The 18,148-nt window shown below is 39.6% G+C and overlaps 1 protein-coding gene across 2 annotated transcripts in view; it reads right to left on the bottom strand.

Annotated features, from left to right (window-relative positions):
* Positions 1-18,148, bottom strand: part of LAMA3 (laminin subunit alpha 3) — a 114,616-nt gene that overhangs the window by 14,284 nt on the left and 82,184 nt on the right. For both annotated transcript variants that reach the window (XM_040547864.1, XM_040547865.1), the window contains exons 43-60: positions 17,927-18,007; positions 16,379-16,485; positions 13,716-13,766; positions 12,253-12,404; positions 11,609-11,719; positions 11,395-11,506; positions 10,638-10,805; positions 9,324-9,520; positions 8,257-8,373; positions 7,545-7,699; positions 6,394-6,535; positions 5,709-5,808; positions 5,230-5,346; positions 4,969-5,148; positions 3,142-3,284; positions 1,915-2,091; positions 354-505; positions 92-254 (exon numbers count right to left, since the gene is read on the bottom strand). In XM_040547864.1, coding sequence (XP_040403798.1) covers positions 92-254; positions 354-505; positions 1,915-2,091; positions 3,142-3,284; positions 4,969-5,148; positions 5,230-5,346; positions 5,709-5,808; positions 6,394-6,535; positions 7,545-7,699; positions 8,257-8,373; positions 9,324-9,520; positions 10,638-10,805; positions 11,395-11,506; positions 11,609-11,719; positions 12,253-12,404; positions 13,716-13,766; positions 16,379-16,485; positions 17,927-18,007 — 2,425 coding nt within the window. The remainder of the gene's footprint in view (positions 1-91; positions 255-353; positions 506-1,914; positions 2,092-3,141; positions 3,285-4,968; positions 5,149-5,229; positions 5,347-5,708; positions 5,809-6,393; positions 6,536-7,544; positions 7,700-8,256; positions 8,374-9,323; positions 9,521-10,637; positions 10,806-11,394; positions 11,507-11,608; positions 11,720-12,252; positions 12,405-13,715; positions 13,767-16,378; positions 16,486-17,926; positions 18,008-18,148) is intronic.

Below are 18,148 nucleotides of genomic sequence, written 5' to 3'. Positions count from 1 at the left end.
TAGAAAGACTACTATTTCCAACTTTTATTTGTAAGGACAACAGAATGATTAATATGGAAATCTCTTTAAAAGAATAAGTGACTCTTTGTACCCTAAAATCTGGTGGGTATCCTCCAACATAAAAGACAACACTGCTGGGATCAAGATCTAGGAGAGTGTCTATGCCTTCACTGCTCATAGTCAAAGGACTTTCAAACTCTGGAGAAGTTGATGTTGCTGCTTTGATGTAATTCAGCTTTACGTACTGGTAGATCCTGAAACCATAACAGACAGACAAAATATCATATCACACTAATAAAAAGATAATCTTTGCAGATCTGGGAAAAGATTGTTGTGTGCTGTGGGTCTTATACCTTTCAAGCTTAACTTGATCCATGATGGCTTCCTCAGTGTTGCTTTCAATCACCAATGGCTGCACAGCTATTTCTGCTTCATAGTCTCCCAGGTTATAGACACAAGTAAGGTGACCATTTTTTACAGCCATACCAATATAGTCCTTGGAAGCCTAAGAACAGCAAAGCATAAATAAACGATTAATGTTAACGAAGGTACAATACAGCCGCACTTCCTCAGGGACGTCATCATACCGTGAATGAGTCACAAGCCATTCACCTACCTAGTGATGAGAATTGTTATTGAGTTTATCAGTTCTGTTTCTGGGAATAATAAATAGTTTGGAGAAAAAGAGGCTAGCAGGTGACCTCATCACTCTCTACAACTTCCCAAGGAGGGGAAATGGACAAAGACGTGCTGATCTCTTCTCACTGGTAACCAATGATAGGACATGTGGGAGTCCACAAAGCTGTGCTAGGGAAGGTTCACACCAGACTTCAGGAAAAATTTCTTTACTGTGAGGATGCTCAAACACTGGAACAGGCTTCCTAGAAAGGTGATTGATGCTCTGTGCCTGTCGGTGTTCAAGAGGCATTTGGATAATGCCTTTAATAATACGTTTTAACTTTTGTTTAGCCCTCAAGCGGTCAGGCAGGTAGACTTGGTGACCTTTGTAGGTCCCTTCTATTCTATTCTATTCTATTCTAATTGTAGTCATATATGTTGCACTGATTCAGTAAGTATAGTTATAAATTAACTGAAGAGTCACGCATGACTTTTTATGTTTATAACATTAATAGTTAAAATACTTTCCAGTGTTGTAATATCTTCCAGCTAAAGCCATGAAAATATGATGCATTTACTAAAAATTTAGACACAACACTTGTGAAGTAGAAAAGATGTTAGGAACAACACTCAGTCAATATTCAGTTTGTACCGAGGTGACTGGAAGCTGTCAACAGGTATCCTGACCAGGCATTCAGGGGATAAAAAGGTGAAAGCCAGTTTAGCGTAACTACTTTAAAACAGCTTTCTATGTACGCATGGGACCCACTACAGATACAGCTGCTGTCAGATAACAAGACTCAAAAATATGTAGTTAGGAATCTCATGCAGGAAAATTTTTAAATGATGGTGCTTGAGCAAGCATGAACGCAGAAGCAGCTCTGTATTACTCTGCATATTCAGAAGAGAAAGAAATTAATGGCTGAATCAATCACTTTTTAAACTAACAGAGAAACTCACAGTTACTAATATTATGATAAGAGTCAAAGATCTGAAGCAGGAGTATGGCCAAGTTTGTGCTGACTGCTGCAGAAACTGACAGTTTTGACAGGACTGTATGATGATATCCATGACTCAGAAATAAATTCTAAAGGAGCAAAACAGCAAAATATCAAAGGGCAAAGCAGTCAGTCTATATTTCACAAAACACTTATTCCATCACATAATGGCAATTAAAAAAAAACAAAGGGGGCTATCAGTAGCTATAAACTTCAGTCAAAATAAATCCTCTCCCATCTGTTTCTCAAAGCATGTCACCAGTTCTAAAAATCAGATTAAATCTCAAAATATACCTACATCTTTATTACCCAGGTACAGGACAAACTTATTTGATGCCCTCTGAGGGATGTCTGATCTTTTCTTAGGTCTTTGGAGGAAGAAAGAAAGTGAAGTATAGGCTTTCAAATCTTCAAGGTTGCTTGGAGGTCGAACCTCTACACCGGAGCTGCCATTGAACCTCATAGGAATAGCAACCTATTAAGAAAAACAAAATTCACCACTTAAAAAGTGTTTGTTGCTACTACTTGTTTCATTGTCTAGTAGATTTCTTAGAAATTAAACACACAACCTGGTCATGTTGCAGCCATCAGTTACTGCAGATGTGGACTCTGATCCTACCAAACAATATAACTAGGAAACAGAATGCATGATACTGTATTCTGTATTGTCAACGCTTATGACTTAACACAGCACTTTTTTATTCCAGACATTAATTAATCAAACTTTACTTCACCTCTTTCAAGTAATTGTTACCTTCACTACATGTAATAGGAAGGATGTGCTCTGCAGCTGTAAAGAGCAGGCTTATGAATTATTCAGATGTCTACATATATATCTTGATGCTTCAGTTAGCTGGACTTGACTGTTGGAAATTATAATGCACCTCTACTACTAATAAAGGCATATCCTATTCCTGCTATTTACACCATGGTCACAAATTCTTCTTATTCATTGTAAGGACTGTATGCTAGTTGGGATCACCTCAGGGATGCATCTACTGCCAACCGAGACCATATTATCCCCTTGATACTACTACTACAACTACAGCAGTTCCTTAAATGGAGAAAGAGCATTCTAATAAGATGTTAGTAGCTGATGGAGACACAAAAGCCCAGGGCTGCACAACATTTTTTTTTTATTTTTATTTTTTTTTGAAGTGCCAGTGTTCCACTGAGTGGAGATCTCTGCCTCTAAGCTGCAGAACTGACTCTGCCTCTACCGCCAAAGTCACCACAATGTTACTTGGAAGTGTAAAGGCTATTGAACAAATAAGATGTGAAAGGTGACCTGGAAAAAAGCACTACAGGAGAAGGATGGAGCTGGATGCTACTGTATCCACCCGTTCTTATGTATGAATTATGCTTCCCATAATCACAGTTACTTTAAGTGCTGGGTGGTGCTTTTGAATTAAATTTATATCTGGTCTTTCATATTTTAACACAATTATTTATAAAGAGAAAGAGGAACAGAAACACTGCTGTGTGTCCAAATCACTACGGTCAAGTATGATTGGTCAGGACAGACCTTATTTGCAGCATCTCTTGCCTGCTGAATCAGTTCTCTTATGCGGTTGACGTTCTCAGAGATGTTGCTTATTGGCATTAGCTGTTGGTTGATGCTCTCAATCTTGCTGAACAGATCTGGAAGCTGGTTTGTCAATTTTTTAACTGTAACGAAAAAAAAACATTATTGAAGGTAGAATGGGGGAGAAAAACATGCAGATGTATGAGATATGACTACACCATTATCGAAAAAGCAGTAGTGTGATGACAGAACTGTTTTCATTAGTCCACTATATGAGGGAACGGAAGCCAGCAGTTTATACAGAGGTTATGTACTCAGAGAATTTGTGACCAAGGGTATTTGTGGAAGCGGACAGAATCAGTATTTCCAAAAACATATTAAATAAATTCAGGTCTACCAAAAAAAAAAAATCTAACCAAACCAAACAAATGCCAACACCAAAAAAAACCAAAAACCACTAAATAGAACAGACAAGGATGTGCCCTCTAGCCTTATTATCCAGTGACTGTGGATGCTAGGAGAGGAAAAGAATAACAGACAGAAGAAAAGGGTCAGGCTTATGTGTGTTCCCTGAATAGCATCTCCTTCTGCCACTGTTAGAGAGTGAATACTGGAGTAGACAGACTGTTGGCTTGACCTACTGAGATGTATCTTACATTCTTGCGTCAGTGTTGATAGTCCTCAGAATTCAATAGTGAGCCTTGCAGTGTTTGACTAGGTTTATTTCAAGAGTAAGAAGATACTATGAGAATCCCAACTTATATTAAAGAGCAGAGTAAAGAAGTGTTTACTGATGTTCAGACTGAACCTCCTGTATTTCAGTTTGTGCCCACTGCCTCTTCTCCTAGCACTGTGCACCAGGCACCACTGAAAAGAGCTTGGCTCCATCTTCTTGGCACCCTCCCTACAGGTATTTATAGATATTGATGACGCACCCCCCGCCCCCGGCTTTCTGTTCTCCAGACTGAACAGTCCCAGCTCTCTCAGCCCTTCCGCATAGGAGATATGCTCCAGACCCATTATCATTTTCATGGCCCTTCACTGGACTCTCTCCAGTATGTCCAGGTCTCTCTTGTAACAAGGAGCCCAGAACTGGACCCAGCACTCCAGGGGTGGCCTCACCAGGGCTGAGCAGAGGGGAAGGATCACCACCTCCCTCCTGCTGGCAATGCTCTGCCTAATGCAGCCCAGGTTACCACTGGCCTTCTTTGCTGCACAGGCATGCTGCTGGCTCATGCTCAACTTGGCATCCACCAGGACCCCAGGTCCTTTTCTGCAGAGCTGCATTCCAGCTGGGTGGCCCCCAGCATGTCCTGGTGCTTGGGGTTGATCCTCCCCTGGTGCAGGACTTTGCACTTCCCCTTGTCAAACTTCATGAAGTTCCTGTCAGCCCATTTCTCTAGACTGTTGTCATCCCTCTGGATGGCAGGACAATCCTTCTGGCATAACAGCCACTCTGCCCAGTTTTGTGTCGTCAGCAAAATTGCTGAGGGCACATTCTATCCCATCATCTAGATCATTAATGAAGATGTTAAACAGCATCGGAACCAGTATTGACCACTGGTGCACACCAGTAATTACTGTCCTTCAAGTCTTCTTTCATCAGTCACGGTACTTTTTCGCACATACTACAGGATAGCCTGAATCACTTTCTGCAGTTCCTGTCCCTTTCAACTGGCAGTAAAAAGAGCTCAGAATACTAGCTTAGGCTAGATGCCTAGCTTCTAGATGAATAAAATTCCTTCTGCAAAATGACCACATTCACCTAGCAGTGACTTGGCAGGTATTGAAGAAGCAAGCACCTGCAATAGAAAACAGAACACTTACCTGAATTGTTTGCCTCTGTCAGAGCTTTATTGAAGCCAGCACTCTGTGTGCTTCCATAGGTAGTCTTGATTTTTTCCACATCTGTTTTAATTGGGAGCAGTTCACTCAATACATTAGTTGTGACATCCTTGGCACTTTTTACCATGTCCTTTGCACTAGTGATGATGTTGCCGATGTCATCTGAAACACACAAATGCATGTGCAGATTCTTATAGTAACAGGTGAAAGAAGCAAAACAGAAGCGATGAGCAAGTAACTGACCTCTGTTTATCCCATTGAGATCATTCTGAAGAGCGATGAGATCAATTTGTAGTGTATTCTTCTTTCCGTCAGCAACACCAAGTCTTTGCTTCATGTCTTCAAGGTTTGGACCAATAGCTGCAAAACAGTGAATATCCTCTATGAATTTTATACAGAAATACCACCGATCTGTTGGATGGGTGGTGTGGCAGCACTAGTCTGCACTGTTACAGTGCTCATGTTACTGATGAGGTTTGAATCCACTGTAAAACAAGTGCAAGGATAAAGATTTGTTGGACAGGTGTACTGCAAAGGTGTATTACACAGCAGAGGCAAGAAATCCACTCTCTCACCTTTTTCCTATTGAAAATAACCATCACAAGATGTCCCATGGTAATGGAACTAACCTCTCCCTACTAAATATGTGCTAAAGAGCTTTGCTGAACTGTGAAGATTTGTGGTTCAATGAAAGCTTCTACAATCACTTTCTTTCTCGGTACCTTTTAATTTCCCTTCAGTCTCCTGTGCTTGATTCAACAGTGCACTGCTCTCAGCTTTTAACTTTGCAGCTTTTCCTGACAGGTCTTCTCTCTTCACAGTCTGGTAATAGAAGCACAGTATTGTAAGATTGCTTTAACATTACTTTAAGATTGTTTTAATACTAAAATTTAAAGACTAAAAGGGATAGCCCAATCCAGTTTAAAAATCAGCTAGGGCAAGACTTCATGCAAAAAGCAACACTTAAACAACAATTATTAAGATTAAAGTGTGATGCAGTCTTGGTCTTTAGCAAACTTTTGATATGTTTTTGGACATTAGGCAGAAATTACTAGCACATAGCTCTTAGATGCTGCTCTGCTGAAGAGCTCATGGGCATTACTAGTAGAAAGTAAAAGAGAATAGCTGAAATCACCCCCGGTGATGCCTCATGCATATCTCTTCATTTTTCACTGAAATGAACAAGAAGCATTCAGATGGACAGCCTCATCAGAAAGGCAGTAACCAGCCTGTTTAGTGCTGAAATAAGACTAACACATGAACAAGAAGAATAGCAGCTTCCTTATACAAAGGCCACAGACAAATACCACATGCCAAGACACAGAGCTTTTTGATTCTGGTGCCTCTCTGATAGTAAAAACACATATACCTAGCTGTACCATTATTTGGCTGCGTATGGGTACTTACTGACAAAGCTGAGTCAGCTGCGGTCCCAGCTTTATTGGCTGCTTCTTCTGCTGCTTTGATGGCATTAATAATATTGTCATAGGCAGTAGAAGCTTCCACAGCACAGCCTACCAACTCATCCTTCCTGGCATTGTTCTTTATTCTGTAGGAAACAGGGTGAAAAATGCAGCATTCTGCAAAGACTGTGGACTATTAGAAGCATTCTGAATAGACCTGAACTCCTTTTTTTCTAATTAATGCCTATATAGAATTTTTTTTTTACTTTGATTTCAAAATAGAGGATGATCAATAAGAAATATTCGTCAGAAGTTGGGATGAGTTCAGGTACCAGGAAAAATACAACTGTGGACCTCCAAGCAGTCTTTAACTGATTCAGATAGCAAGAATTCCCCAAGGCACAAGGACAATAATCCACCTCCACCACAGCCCCCCAAATATAGTTTAGTTCAGAGGAATTCAGAGAACTGCAGTTCCAGATAACCTATGCCTGCTCCAGTGTTCTGCAGAAGTGGTAGATGGCATACATGATGGAGCAAATACAAGACCACTTCTGCTTTTGCCCAAGAACTGGTGCAGTAGCTCTGGAATCAGAAATAGACAAAATCTCTTATACCCACGCCCTGTGAGCTATGCAACTGCCCAATATTAGCTGCCTTCTGTTTGTGACAACACTGTCTTCTTAACTGAAAAAGATAAACTGAAAATTAATAGAAAATTAACGAAAGTGTTTTTTACCAAGAAGTTTCCAGCCGCATTAAGTATTTCGGAATTTAACTTTGACATCAAAAGGTATCACTGAGTATGAATACTGGAAAAAACACTACAAAAATATATTCTAAATATCTACCTGCTCTCTACATTAGGACTCTCTTGATTATAAAAAGTTAAAAAAAATGCTAGTACAGTAATATAATACTGGGTGATCCCAGGGCTGGAGAAAAAAAAAAAAAATCAGGAAAAATACAGGAAGACCTGGCTTGGGGGAAAAAAAAGAGAAGACAACATCTGTACATCATGAAGAAGCAGAAAAAGACAAAGTGATTTTTTTTTTCTAACTTTACAAATGGTCATAGAAGTAAGAGGACAGACAGATCTTTGCAACTGTGGACATTATGTATAAAAAGTGCTCATTTACAGAAACAGTAACGTACTCTTCCAGTTGTTTTGCCAAGTCTTGTAAAGATTTGGCATGTTCCTCAGCTCTCACCACCAAAGGTTCTTTGCTTGCTGATAAGGAGTGATTTGTCAGCTTTTCATTCATATCCTTCCTTGCTCCATCAAGCTGAGCAGCCAGGGTTTCATACTCCTACGGGTTCATAGAGAAAAATTTTATATGTATTCATACATGTTTGATTTTGTCCTTGTCATCTTCAGTGTTACATATACCTCACACCTGACGAAACCAAGGGGAAAAATAACCCTTTCCAACTTCAGAGTTTGTTGGAAACAATTGTTAGCCGTTACACTCTGTTTTTACATAATGGATACAGAAGCACAAAAACTGCCATACTAAGTCCGAACAAAGGTGTCTCTAGCCAACTATTCTTTCTCTGACAGGGGAGAAAAGTAATTGCCTAGAAAGAAATACAAGAGTAGCACAGTCACAGTATTTCTCACAGATATTGTCCCAAGCTTCAGATACCTGCAGCTGAGAGTTCCTCAGATATGTAACAACCCTCAACGAGGTGCTTTTCCAGAAACTTGTCCAGGCAGGCTCCTCTTGGACCCACGATGGGCTGAGATCCTTCCTTTTTTGTGAAGTTCAAATGAGCCTCACATCCTAGCCACTGAGCTATGCTACCATAACAATGACAGCAAAGTATCATTTTTTTTTCAATCGTAACCTAAACAGGTTAACTATACCTCTTTGCTTTTCTGCAATAATCCCAGCATACTGTTAGCTTGAGTCAAGGAAGATCGGGCAGAGCTCAAAATATCCAAGACACTGTTCTGTTGTTCATTTGTCTCCTCAATCCGTTTCTGAGGAAAAATAAAAGATGAGTAATGTGTGATTGGTTTAAAAATAAGAAGCAAGAAGAATCATATTTACCTAATCTAAAGTGCAGTAGGAATTACCAAAGGTACCATTGCTGTGTTAATTAGGTGCCTGTAATGTTTAGGATCTAAATGCTATCCTACTGATTAGAACAGTGAGAAAACTCAGCAGTTTGCACTAGTATAGCACAGCTCATCAAGACAGCCAAGTAGGAGGCTACAGTAGTTCAGTTCTTAGTACTCAGACAAAACGAAGGTAGTATGGGTCAATTAGATGACCTGACGGGACAGACCATCTAAGGGTTTCTTCTCACAAACTTGGAAACTTTGAAAACAGCTCCCAGATGACTACTCTGATCTTTTCTGTTCTCCCAAAGGCAGAAATAAAAGCTTTACAACATCCCTTCTTCTGTAGATCTCACTAGAAAGGGAGCTTGAAAAATGAAGCAGAGTTCAGGGATAACAGCTGTTTCTTGTCACCTTTTTCATCAGACCTCAAAAGCAGTTCTGTAGACATAATCCCAAATAATTTAACAGTATTGCACGTGTTATTTCTCTGATCTTTCATGGTTGTTAGAGTGAATTACTTTAAGGAACTTACTATGGGAAGTATCAGAAGCAGGGATTTGATCTAGAATAGGTAACAAAAAGACTAGTGGTAGCTAAAGAAAACGGCCATGTGGAGATTCTTTCTGCCTTCTCATCAGAGATATGTCCTTTTCACTCTGTTCTTGTCACATGAAAAGGTCACAAGTGGGAGTAGACTACATTTATACCAGACCCTACATACATACATCATAAGATAGAAAGAGAACTTGAAGAAAGTCTAAGAGACTTAGTTAAGTGCTACTTGGCTTTGCAAGGTCAAAAGCAGCAAGCAAAAGCACTTCTTATCTCCTGAGATTTAACTTTCTTCTCCCGAACCCCAACATTACCTTAATATCTTCCAATAGAACTCCATTTTCACTGTTCAAGTTTTCAGCTTGTTTGGTTTGTGCTGTCGCCTCATTCAGAGCTTCACGAAGGTCAGTGAGTTTGGATTCAAATTCATTCAATGAATCCCTCACAATTTTAACAAGCCCATGATTTTCTTGGTGGTACTTTTGTAGTTCATTCTTGACACGCTCCAGTACTGCATTATCAGGACCAGAAAGAAAAGTTTTGTACAAAGAAGGCAGCAACAGGAATAAACCTCCTTCAAAACATCCTGACATTTAGGATTAGAAAGCTGTGGTTGTATGAATTACTAAGCATCCTTTGCAGCACTGGATCCATTGTTACTATAGCAAAGATGCTATTCAGCATCTCATTGGATCAAATCTGCTCACAAATTTATTGCTGCAGACACAGAGCACAGATAAAGATGTACTTGACTATTTCGAAATTAAATAAGGATGAAGATGATCTGCAAATACTGAATTGTTTTATTTTTCAATATGAAACTAACATGATTTCATCACCAATTTCATCTACAATGCAGACATCTACATCTAAGCTAGTCATCAAATCTTCCTCTATAATCAGCAGAGAGTTACAGACACATTTCATTTCACAGAAGGTAGTAACATAAAAAGGTGAAACGTATCACACTTTTACGAATGTCCATTTCACTGCCTACATGATAGGATACTGAAGAGTTACTGAAAGGAAGGTATCAAAGTCCAAAGTTAGGGGAAATTAGTATCACTCATATGGTCTTTCACACTTCTCAACCACATTGTTAAGGAGATAAACTTGTGACCTTGCTATCCTTGCGGTCATTAATACAAGGTTTATGAATGTGTCAGCCAAATACAAAGAAAACATAAAACGGAGTGCACCTAGTACATAAAAGAACAGAAAACTAGCACTATTCTCATATGGTCTGACCCATGTGCTACACCAACAGATTCTTAAAATCTGTTATTAAATTATGAGTGTAATTTCTCTAAAATAGCTGCACATATCGTAGCCTATGTATTATAATAAATAGAAGCACTAAGTATGCATGATTGGCTACATCTTTATTTTACTGAGATTCACCTGGCTATTAAAGAAGGCTTTGCCCCAGCTTAACTGAATTTCTTTGTAACAAAGTAAAAACACCTTTAAATCCCCCCCAGAACTACCACTCTGATTTTGACTAACAGCTGCTACAAATCCCAGCGATATACTGCAAAATCCTACTCTTCATCCCAAACAATCAATAATGCTACAGATTTAAGATCAATCTTTCTAGAAAGTAAGAAGCTGAGAGAACAAGCCCTTACACAGCTGAGCTTCCTTTCTCTCCTTCACTGCATCTGCTTGCAGTTGGCTAAAGTTGCGGTTTCGCATCTCTGTCATCATTTGTTGAGCTTCAGCCAGTTCTTTGGCAGCATCACCCAAGGGCAAATTGTTACCTTCTGCATTTGTACCAGCTATTTGTTCCAAAAGGACTGAAAAAAAATAAAATAAAAAAAAGGTATTGTCAAATTCAAACAGAGGATGCACTTAAATGTATGCAAAAGATTCAAATGACAGGTCTAGTCTCTTCTGAAAAAGCATGCCTATTCCCGAATTCTTTAATGAAGTAGATCCATTTAGCACTGATTGTATTAAGCTAAAAGATATTCCATGTCACATGCCCAAAGTTAGCAAGATGACATTAGGAATGAAATTTGTCCCAAATGACCAAACTCACAACAATTATTTTAAGCTTCTAATTTAAAAATCCCTATGATAGCAACTGAGTTTGAAGTCAGGCTGAAGTCAGAACAGTTAATTAAGTGCTCTAAATTTCCCTCTGGTAAAGCTTTTCTGTACCTATTCACTCTAAAGACAAGGTACGCTCCTAAGTTAGCATTATGTATTAGATTCCTGATAGGAAGAATGAATTCCACAGAAGTTAAGACAGCTATGTCTTAACTTCTGATTTTATGAAGCTGCTTTCTAAAAAGAATCTCTCATGCTTAATTAAGAATATTGCAAATAAACTGAACAGATTCATAAAACAAAACATATTATGGAGCTAGAAACTATTTTTACCTTGTATATTATTGACAACTATTTGTATTCTTGAAACCAAATCCTTTCCTTTCTGATGAGTTTGGCCAAAATTATTAAAGAGCATCTCAGCTGCTTTATAGTTCACTTCAGCCTAGCAAGGGAAAAAAGTAATTAGAGTAAAAATGCCTAGATACAGCAAACAAATAATATTTAGTCAAGAGATGTGTACTTTTAAATTAATTTGGTAAGTCACCTTTTCCTGGAGAGCACTGATGTCGTGATTTAGCTTACTGAATTCTTTCTCCAATTCATCTGCCTTTGAACCCTGATTACGAACGACAGAACGGTAATTGTTCAATAAGACCTGAAAAAAAAGCAAACAAAAAAATATATCCAATAAATCACCCAGACACAGGAGATAATGAGTAAAGATTCAACGTGCCAGATCTTTGTGGAGGTAAATAAAGGCAGCCTTACTGATACGAAAGCTGGCCTATTGCTGCCCAAAAGCTGGGCTTTTGTTTCTGTGAGCACTGCAACTGCTATTCCAACTGAAGAAAATTCCTTTAGAATAATTTTGGTATTGTTAATTTGAAATTTTTAACCTCAAGGATGAGCTTTTCATGGTGAGCAAGCCTCAGGAAAAAAAAAAAAAACAACAAAAAAAACAGACAAACAACAGCGATACTGATTCTCTTTCAGAGCACTACATGGAACCGATAACTTTCTTCCAAAAGGTGCTGTGGATTCAGTATTTCAGTGCTGTCAGGATTCAGTATTTGACATTAAAAGTTCATGCATGTTTCCTTGCAAATTGATAAAAAGATTGCATAAGTTTCTAGGTTCAGCTCTTATCTGCTTAATCTGAGATCAACTTTTCTGTTTACTTTACAGTACCTTTAAGTCTTTAATGCGCATTTCCAAACGTCTCATTTGCTCCAGCGTGTTGGTATCCGCACGGACATTCTGCAGCTGAGACTTAATCAGCTGAAGTTCATCACCTATTGTGCTCAAATCCTTCAGCAATGTAATTACACAGCTATCGCAAGCTAAAGGGACAATGAGCAAAGGGAAACAATACATATTATTGATAGTAGTGAATAGAACATTTCACTGAGCACGTTAATAAATGAGATGCAATGGAAATTCTTTGATGCTTGTCACCTGGTGCTTCCATAAAGAACAAAGACAACAACAAAACCCACAGTATTAAGAAAAGTGATCAAACCCAGAAAAGAGGAGAATGCCCCATCTGCATCTGGCTAGTTGACCTCCTGTCATTTTTGCCAAGTGTTGGGTTGATTCTTTGCTTTTAAGAGATTCATTACAGGACACCACTATTCCTTTTTAAACTCTGTTGCTCTTAAATGAGCTACCTGTATATAGCCAAAGCCTGCGGGTAGCAATCTAAGTTTAGTTCTGTTTTGCTACTGTATTCAGTTTATGTGGCAAGGGCTCCGTAGCAGAGTAGGGCTGCAGGAGTGGCCTCTGTGAGCAGAGCCCAGAAGCTGCCCCGTGTCAGATCAGAGCCAGCTCCAGATGGCTCCAAAAGGGACCTGCCACTGGCCAGAGCCAAGCCAGTGAGAGATGCTGGTTGGGCCTCTCGGATTTAAAAAAGGGAAAGAACTGCTGTGCAATAGCAGCTGGGAGACAGGAGTGAGAACCAGCCCTGCAGACCCCCAGGTCAGTGCAGGAGGTGCTCCAGGGCCCAGAGCAGCAGTTCCCCTGCGGCCTGTGGAGAGGCCCCTGGTGGAGCAGGCTGTCCCCCTGCAGCCCATGGGTCCCACATGGAGCAGATCTCCACGCTGCAGCCCGTGGAGGAGCCCCCGGTGGAGCAGGTGGATGTAGCCTGGAGGAGGCTGCGGCCCATGGAGAGCCCCCGCAGGAGGAGGCCCCGGGCCGGAGCTGCAGCCCGTGGAGAGGAGCCCACGCAGGAGCAGTTCAGGAAGGATGGCCTCCCATGGGAGGGACCCCCACACTGGAGCAGGGGCAGAATGACTGTAGCGGTGGAGATGAAGCTTTAGGGACTGACTGCAGGCCCTTTTCCCTGTTCCCCTGCGCCTCTTGCAGGGAGGTGGTAAAAGAAGAGAGATGGGGATGGGGGAGAAGGTGTTTTTAGTTTGCTTTTAGTTTCTCACTGTTCTAGTCTGCTAGTTGTAAGCAATAAATTATATTAATCTCCCTATGCTGAGTCTGTTTTGCCCATGACGTTAACTGGTGAGTGATCTCCCTGTTCTTATCTCAACCCCTGAGACCTTTCCATCGTATTTCACCCCCTTTTCCTTTGGGGAGGGAGAGTGAGAGCGTGACTGTGGTGGAGTTCAGCTGCCCAACAGAGTAAAAACATCACAGTTACTTACAGTCACAATCTTCATGGGGATCCACATCTTTTGGTTCATTGTTAAAACATTCTGAAATTAGAAGACAATCATCAGTAACCAAAGATTTCTCATGGAAATGCTACTACTGCATTTTTATCTTCACTTGTCTTAGTTGGCAGCTATTAAAACACTGTACTGTCCTTTCATAAATCCCTGTCCACTGTGAATGAACGAGAACATCTGGGAGGCTTGAGTATGCTAAAAAATTCAGCTCTCACCTATACCTTGATGAGATGAATGCTTTTTTCATCCATCAAAAGAAATTAACTGTAACCCCAAATATATGCTACTTGTATAGCAGCAGGAGGCTCTCATACCTCAAAGTGTGATTAATGTATTCCTAGAATTTGCCTAGAATAACAACACTGTGATTGGAGCCAAGACCATGTTGCCTTCTAGTTAAGCCATTTTACCCAGGACATAGATTTAAAACACCTATCTACTGTAGCATCCACGTTCAAACCACAGATTCTAATTCACACAAGGATGTCTTACCCACTAGGTACTGAGAGACATATATGACCTTCCTTTACATCTGTTCCAGCTTGTTTGATTAAGGGATTAATCAGGCTTTAGAGAAACCCAGATTGTATGCATGGAAGGAGGCACTGTGTATCACCCAAGGCACGGTGCCTGGGCCGTAGTTACAGGTGATGTACAACAAACATTGCCCTCAGACTTTCCAACAAGCTAGCACAAGCAACTGCCGGTCCAGTGCACTGTTTAATTTGTTTGTTTGTTTTACAAACCCCATTACAAGAAGCTTGACACTTTCCAGATGTATGTAGGATTTCAACCCAGGATCCTAATTTCTAGGAGGCAGGATTGGAACTGGCTCCTAAAAATGTCTTTATATAGGACAGGAATCTCCCTGTCTTGGTGTCCATATCTCTTTTACAGATCTGGTCCTATTGGCTACTGCAAAACTCCCAGTGCTGCCAGCTCCTGTTGAAAATGAGAACGGTTGTGGACATCATCTACACTGAATTAAAAGGACGCACTCAGCATAGGCTGCTGCTGCCCAGAGTAAACAACAGCTTGCAACTACGAGACGCTGCAGTGATAAAATTGGACCTGAAATTTAACAGCAGCATGAAACAGCCTGGAACAAAATGCCCAGCTGTGCCATTTCCTTTGGCACTTACACATTAAATCATCAGAAAGTTAAACAAGATTGGTGGTGAACACTGATGCCAAAAAGAAGACAAGTCACAAAGAATATATTTGTAAGAGAACGAAGGAAATTATTCTGGATGAAATAAATGTGCGGTTCTGCTGTTGTATAACTCAAGCTAACACCAGACACATTTCAGCAGTTGCGATGAAGTACCAATTAAATAAAACTATTATTACAGCTTGTGCACAAACAACATCAGCCAAGAAATGATGAAATGAGTAAATCTGGCCAAGTGCCGAACATCATGCACATAGAAACCTGCTAGAACATGCTGTGCTGATGATCGCAGAGGGTTTTATTGCTAATGTGGACAAAGAGAGGGCTGATCAGAATATCTAGCTGAAGACAAACTGAAAACAAACTGGCTTGTTGAATTTTGCCCTGCGGATTAGTTTGTCCTAGCAAACTCTTGCTTCAAAAAGAAAAGAGTGATAAAACATCAAACACTGCTTGGATCTGTTCCATGTTAAGAATAAAAATAATAAAGATGTATTACTTCAATGATGAAATACAAAATGAGAACTGCTTATTGAAAAAATGCACCAGGTGCCAACAGCAGTTCACATCACTTGCTGTTTTTCTAATCTCTGCGACCAAAGAGAAGGTGATCCTTGCAGTCATTTGAATGCAGTATGAACAGCAGTGCAGAGAAATTAATAGTATGGAAATATTAGAAGTTACTAGTTTGACACTTCACTAACGTGTCAGAAGGAAAAGATGCCTACAGGGAAAGAAAAGTATAATTTTACTGGGGAATGAAAACACAGAAGAATCAAGGTCCTTTTCAAGTGCAGTGGCCTACATGTTTCTGAATAGAAATGAATATTTCATCTCAAGAGACTCAGGTGAATCAAGGTAAAGCCAGTCTAAGCAATGTAGGATCAGACCTTTTACTTCAGAATGGTAATTGATAAAGTGAATGTATAGCTATGGCATAACATTACTGTAAGAGCTTAGTAATGGTGGAGTATATGTGATTGATACTGGGAAAATCAAGGATGCCCCAAATTGCATATAGGTGTATAGCAGGATTTATAAAACAGCCTTCTGAGTCAGTACCACTGCAAACAGTTAACTGGGATGCCTAAGATGGCAGTGCCTGATGCAGACGCTGAAGATGTCGCTAATCTGTCCCAGATACATTTAAAAAAGACATATTATGAATGCTCTGTAAGATCTGTTTCGTAAGTCTATAACACAGAGTTGCAAGATCCGACTTAAGCATGTCGGAAGAGGAATCATAATGCATCTAAATACATGCCTGTGAAACTGAAAAACAAAATAAAATAAATATTACTTATGAAGGGAAATACTTGAAAAAAATGTCTCAAAAGGATCAACTCGATGACTCAGGAAAGCCCTTCTTTTGCTCTAGATGTCTTCTTTGGTTCAACTTAGATAAGTACGTTCCCTCTCTGCTTCCCAGAAAGAAAACAACACTCCATATCCATAGGCTCTTACATACCTCCAGTCAGGCGGTCACAGCTAGCCAGCTGTCCGTTATTATTACAACTACATTTCTGACAGTAGCCTCCGTATTTTTGTGGATTTCCAAAATATCCTGGAGCACAACTAGACAAAGAGATACAAATATTTTTTTTCATTAAATGTTTGAACCCACTTTTGTCAAACATACTTTCACTTGACAAAACAAAACAAAACAATTTAAAAACCCACTCAGTTCTACTCCTGAATAAAACCTTCAGGAACTTTTGATTTCATGTTTTGACTTAGACAAAATGGGTGTATTTTTGGTTTACAGTATGCTCTGCACTATGTTAAAAATATCTTTCCCAGTACTGCAGAAATTTTTCTAAAAACAGAAGAACTCCCACAATGCTCATACAAGAATTATTCAGTTAATGTGTAAAAATACAACGCACACAAATACACGCATAAACAGAGAATTTTACAAGACTTAACCAAGACAACCACATCATTTTGGTCTGTGATCCCACCAGAACTCACATATTAACTAGAATCATACTGCAAGCACACACTGAGTTTTCAAACAGCAGTGGCACTGAACGTTACCACCCTTCTCTGGGTGATATTTCCTCTTGCCATCTGTCAGCAAAACAGTTCTGCATGAGTGCTCCCTGACTATTTTATAGGTAAAATACATTATCTGGACTGGCTGACTAACAATCATAAAAGTCATCCTGCTGTAAGATCTATCGGGGTAATAATGTGTAATCTAGAGACCATAAGGAGGAGCTGAGGTATGCTAGATCTAAAAGAGAAAACCTATCTTTAACCTACAGCTTAGATGTCAAAGGTAACAGTTGTGAAGTACAAGAGAATGTACTACTATTGGAGGTACAGTCTTCAGGAGAGACATCGTGACTCATTTGCCTCAAGTTTACAAATCAGACAACTGCTCTCCATTATGCTTAAATTCCTCCTGGATTTGAACCTCAATGAAATTGTTTCCTCTTCCTGCCTTAAATTACTTTGCTGTACCTCTTTCATTTTGCCAAACTGTTGTAATGTTGTTCCAGCAAAAGAGATGGCTTCAGTATTGTGTTTGTAAACTCCACCTGTGGAGCACATCAGAATGATTTGGGATGAAGGGTATGGTGTTAAATGTTACATGGTTGCTACTAGAAACTAATTAAGAGCACCAAAGCACCATCGAGTACATTGGAAGAAATGGTAAAATGTTTTCAATTGGAACAGGGACAAAGTAAGTAGGAGCTTTTATTATCAGAAAGTGAAATATAAGACAACACATAGGGCACTTCTGCAAAGAGGCTGACGCTTCTCCTTTTGGTAAAAACTGTGTATTCACTGAACAGGCTGTGGAAAATGGTTTACATTTCTTCAGGGAGTGTTGGGTTTATATCTGGCATTATACTGTAGCACCACGCTATAGCAGCTGTTCATAGAAATAGATACTCCTTAAGCGTTTGCATATTATTAATATTCATACATTGACATACTATATAATGCAGACATACCTCCTTTTATGGTGCCTCTCAAAGACCTTGGTCTTCAGTATCAAGTCACTTACCGTTCACAGCGAACTCCAGTATAGCCTTCTTTGCAGAGACACTGAACTTCCTCACCATTTGCCACACAGCCAGTTGCAAATCTTTGAGAAGAAATCAAAATATTTTTGTGAATACATAATCAAATACATTTTACACTCCAGAAGCTAAACTCACTTAAATGACTTTCTGACTTAAAAGTTTTATACCACCAATTAAATTCTCAGCTAATTTAATTGCCAATA

Source organism: Cygnus olor, chromosome 2 (assembly GCF_009769625.2).
Source record: "Cygnus olor isolate bCygOlo1 chromosome 2, bCygOlo1.pri.v2, whole genome shotgun sequence".
NCBI classification, from domain to species: domain Eukaryota; kingdom Metazoa; phylum Chordata; class Aves; order Anseriformes; family Anatidae; genus Cygnus; species Cygnus olor.
The sequence above is the reverse complement of the archived record's forward strand: the minus strand, read 5'-3'. Positions and strand labels throughout refer to the sequence as shown.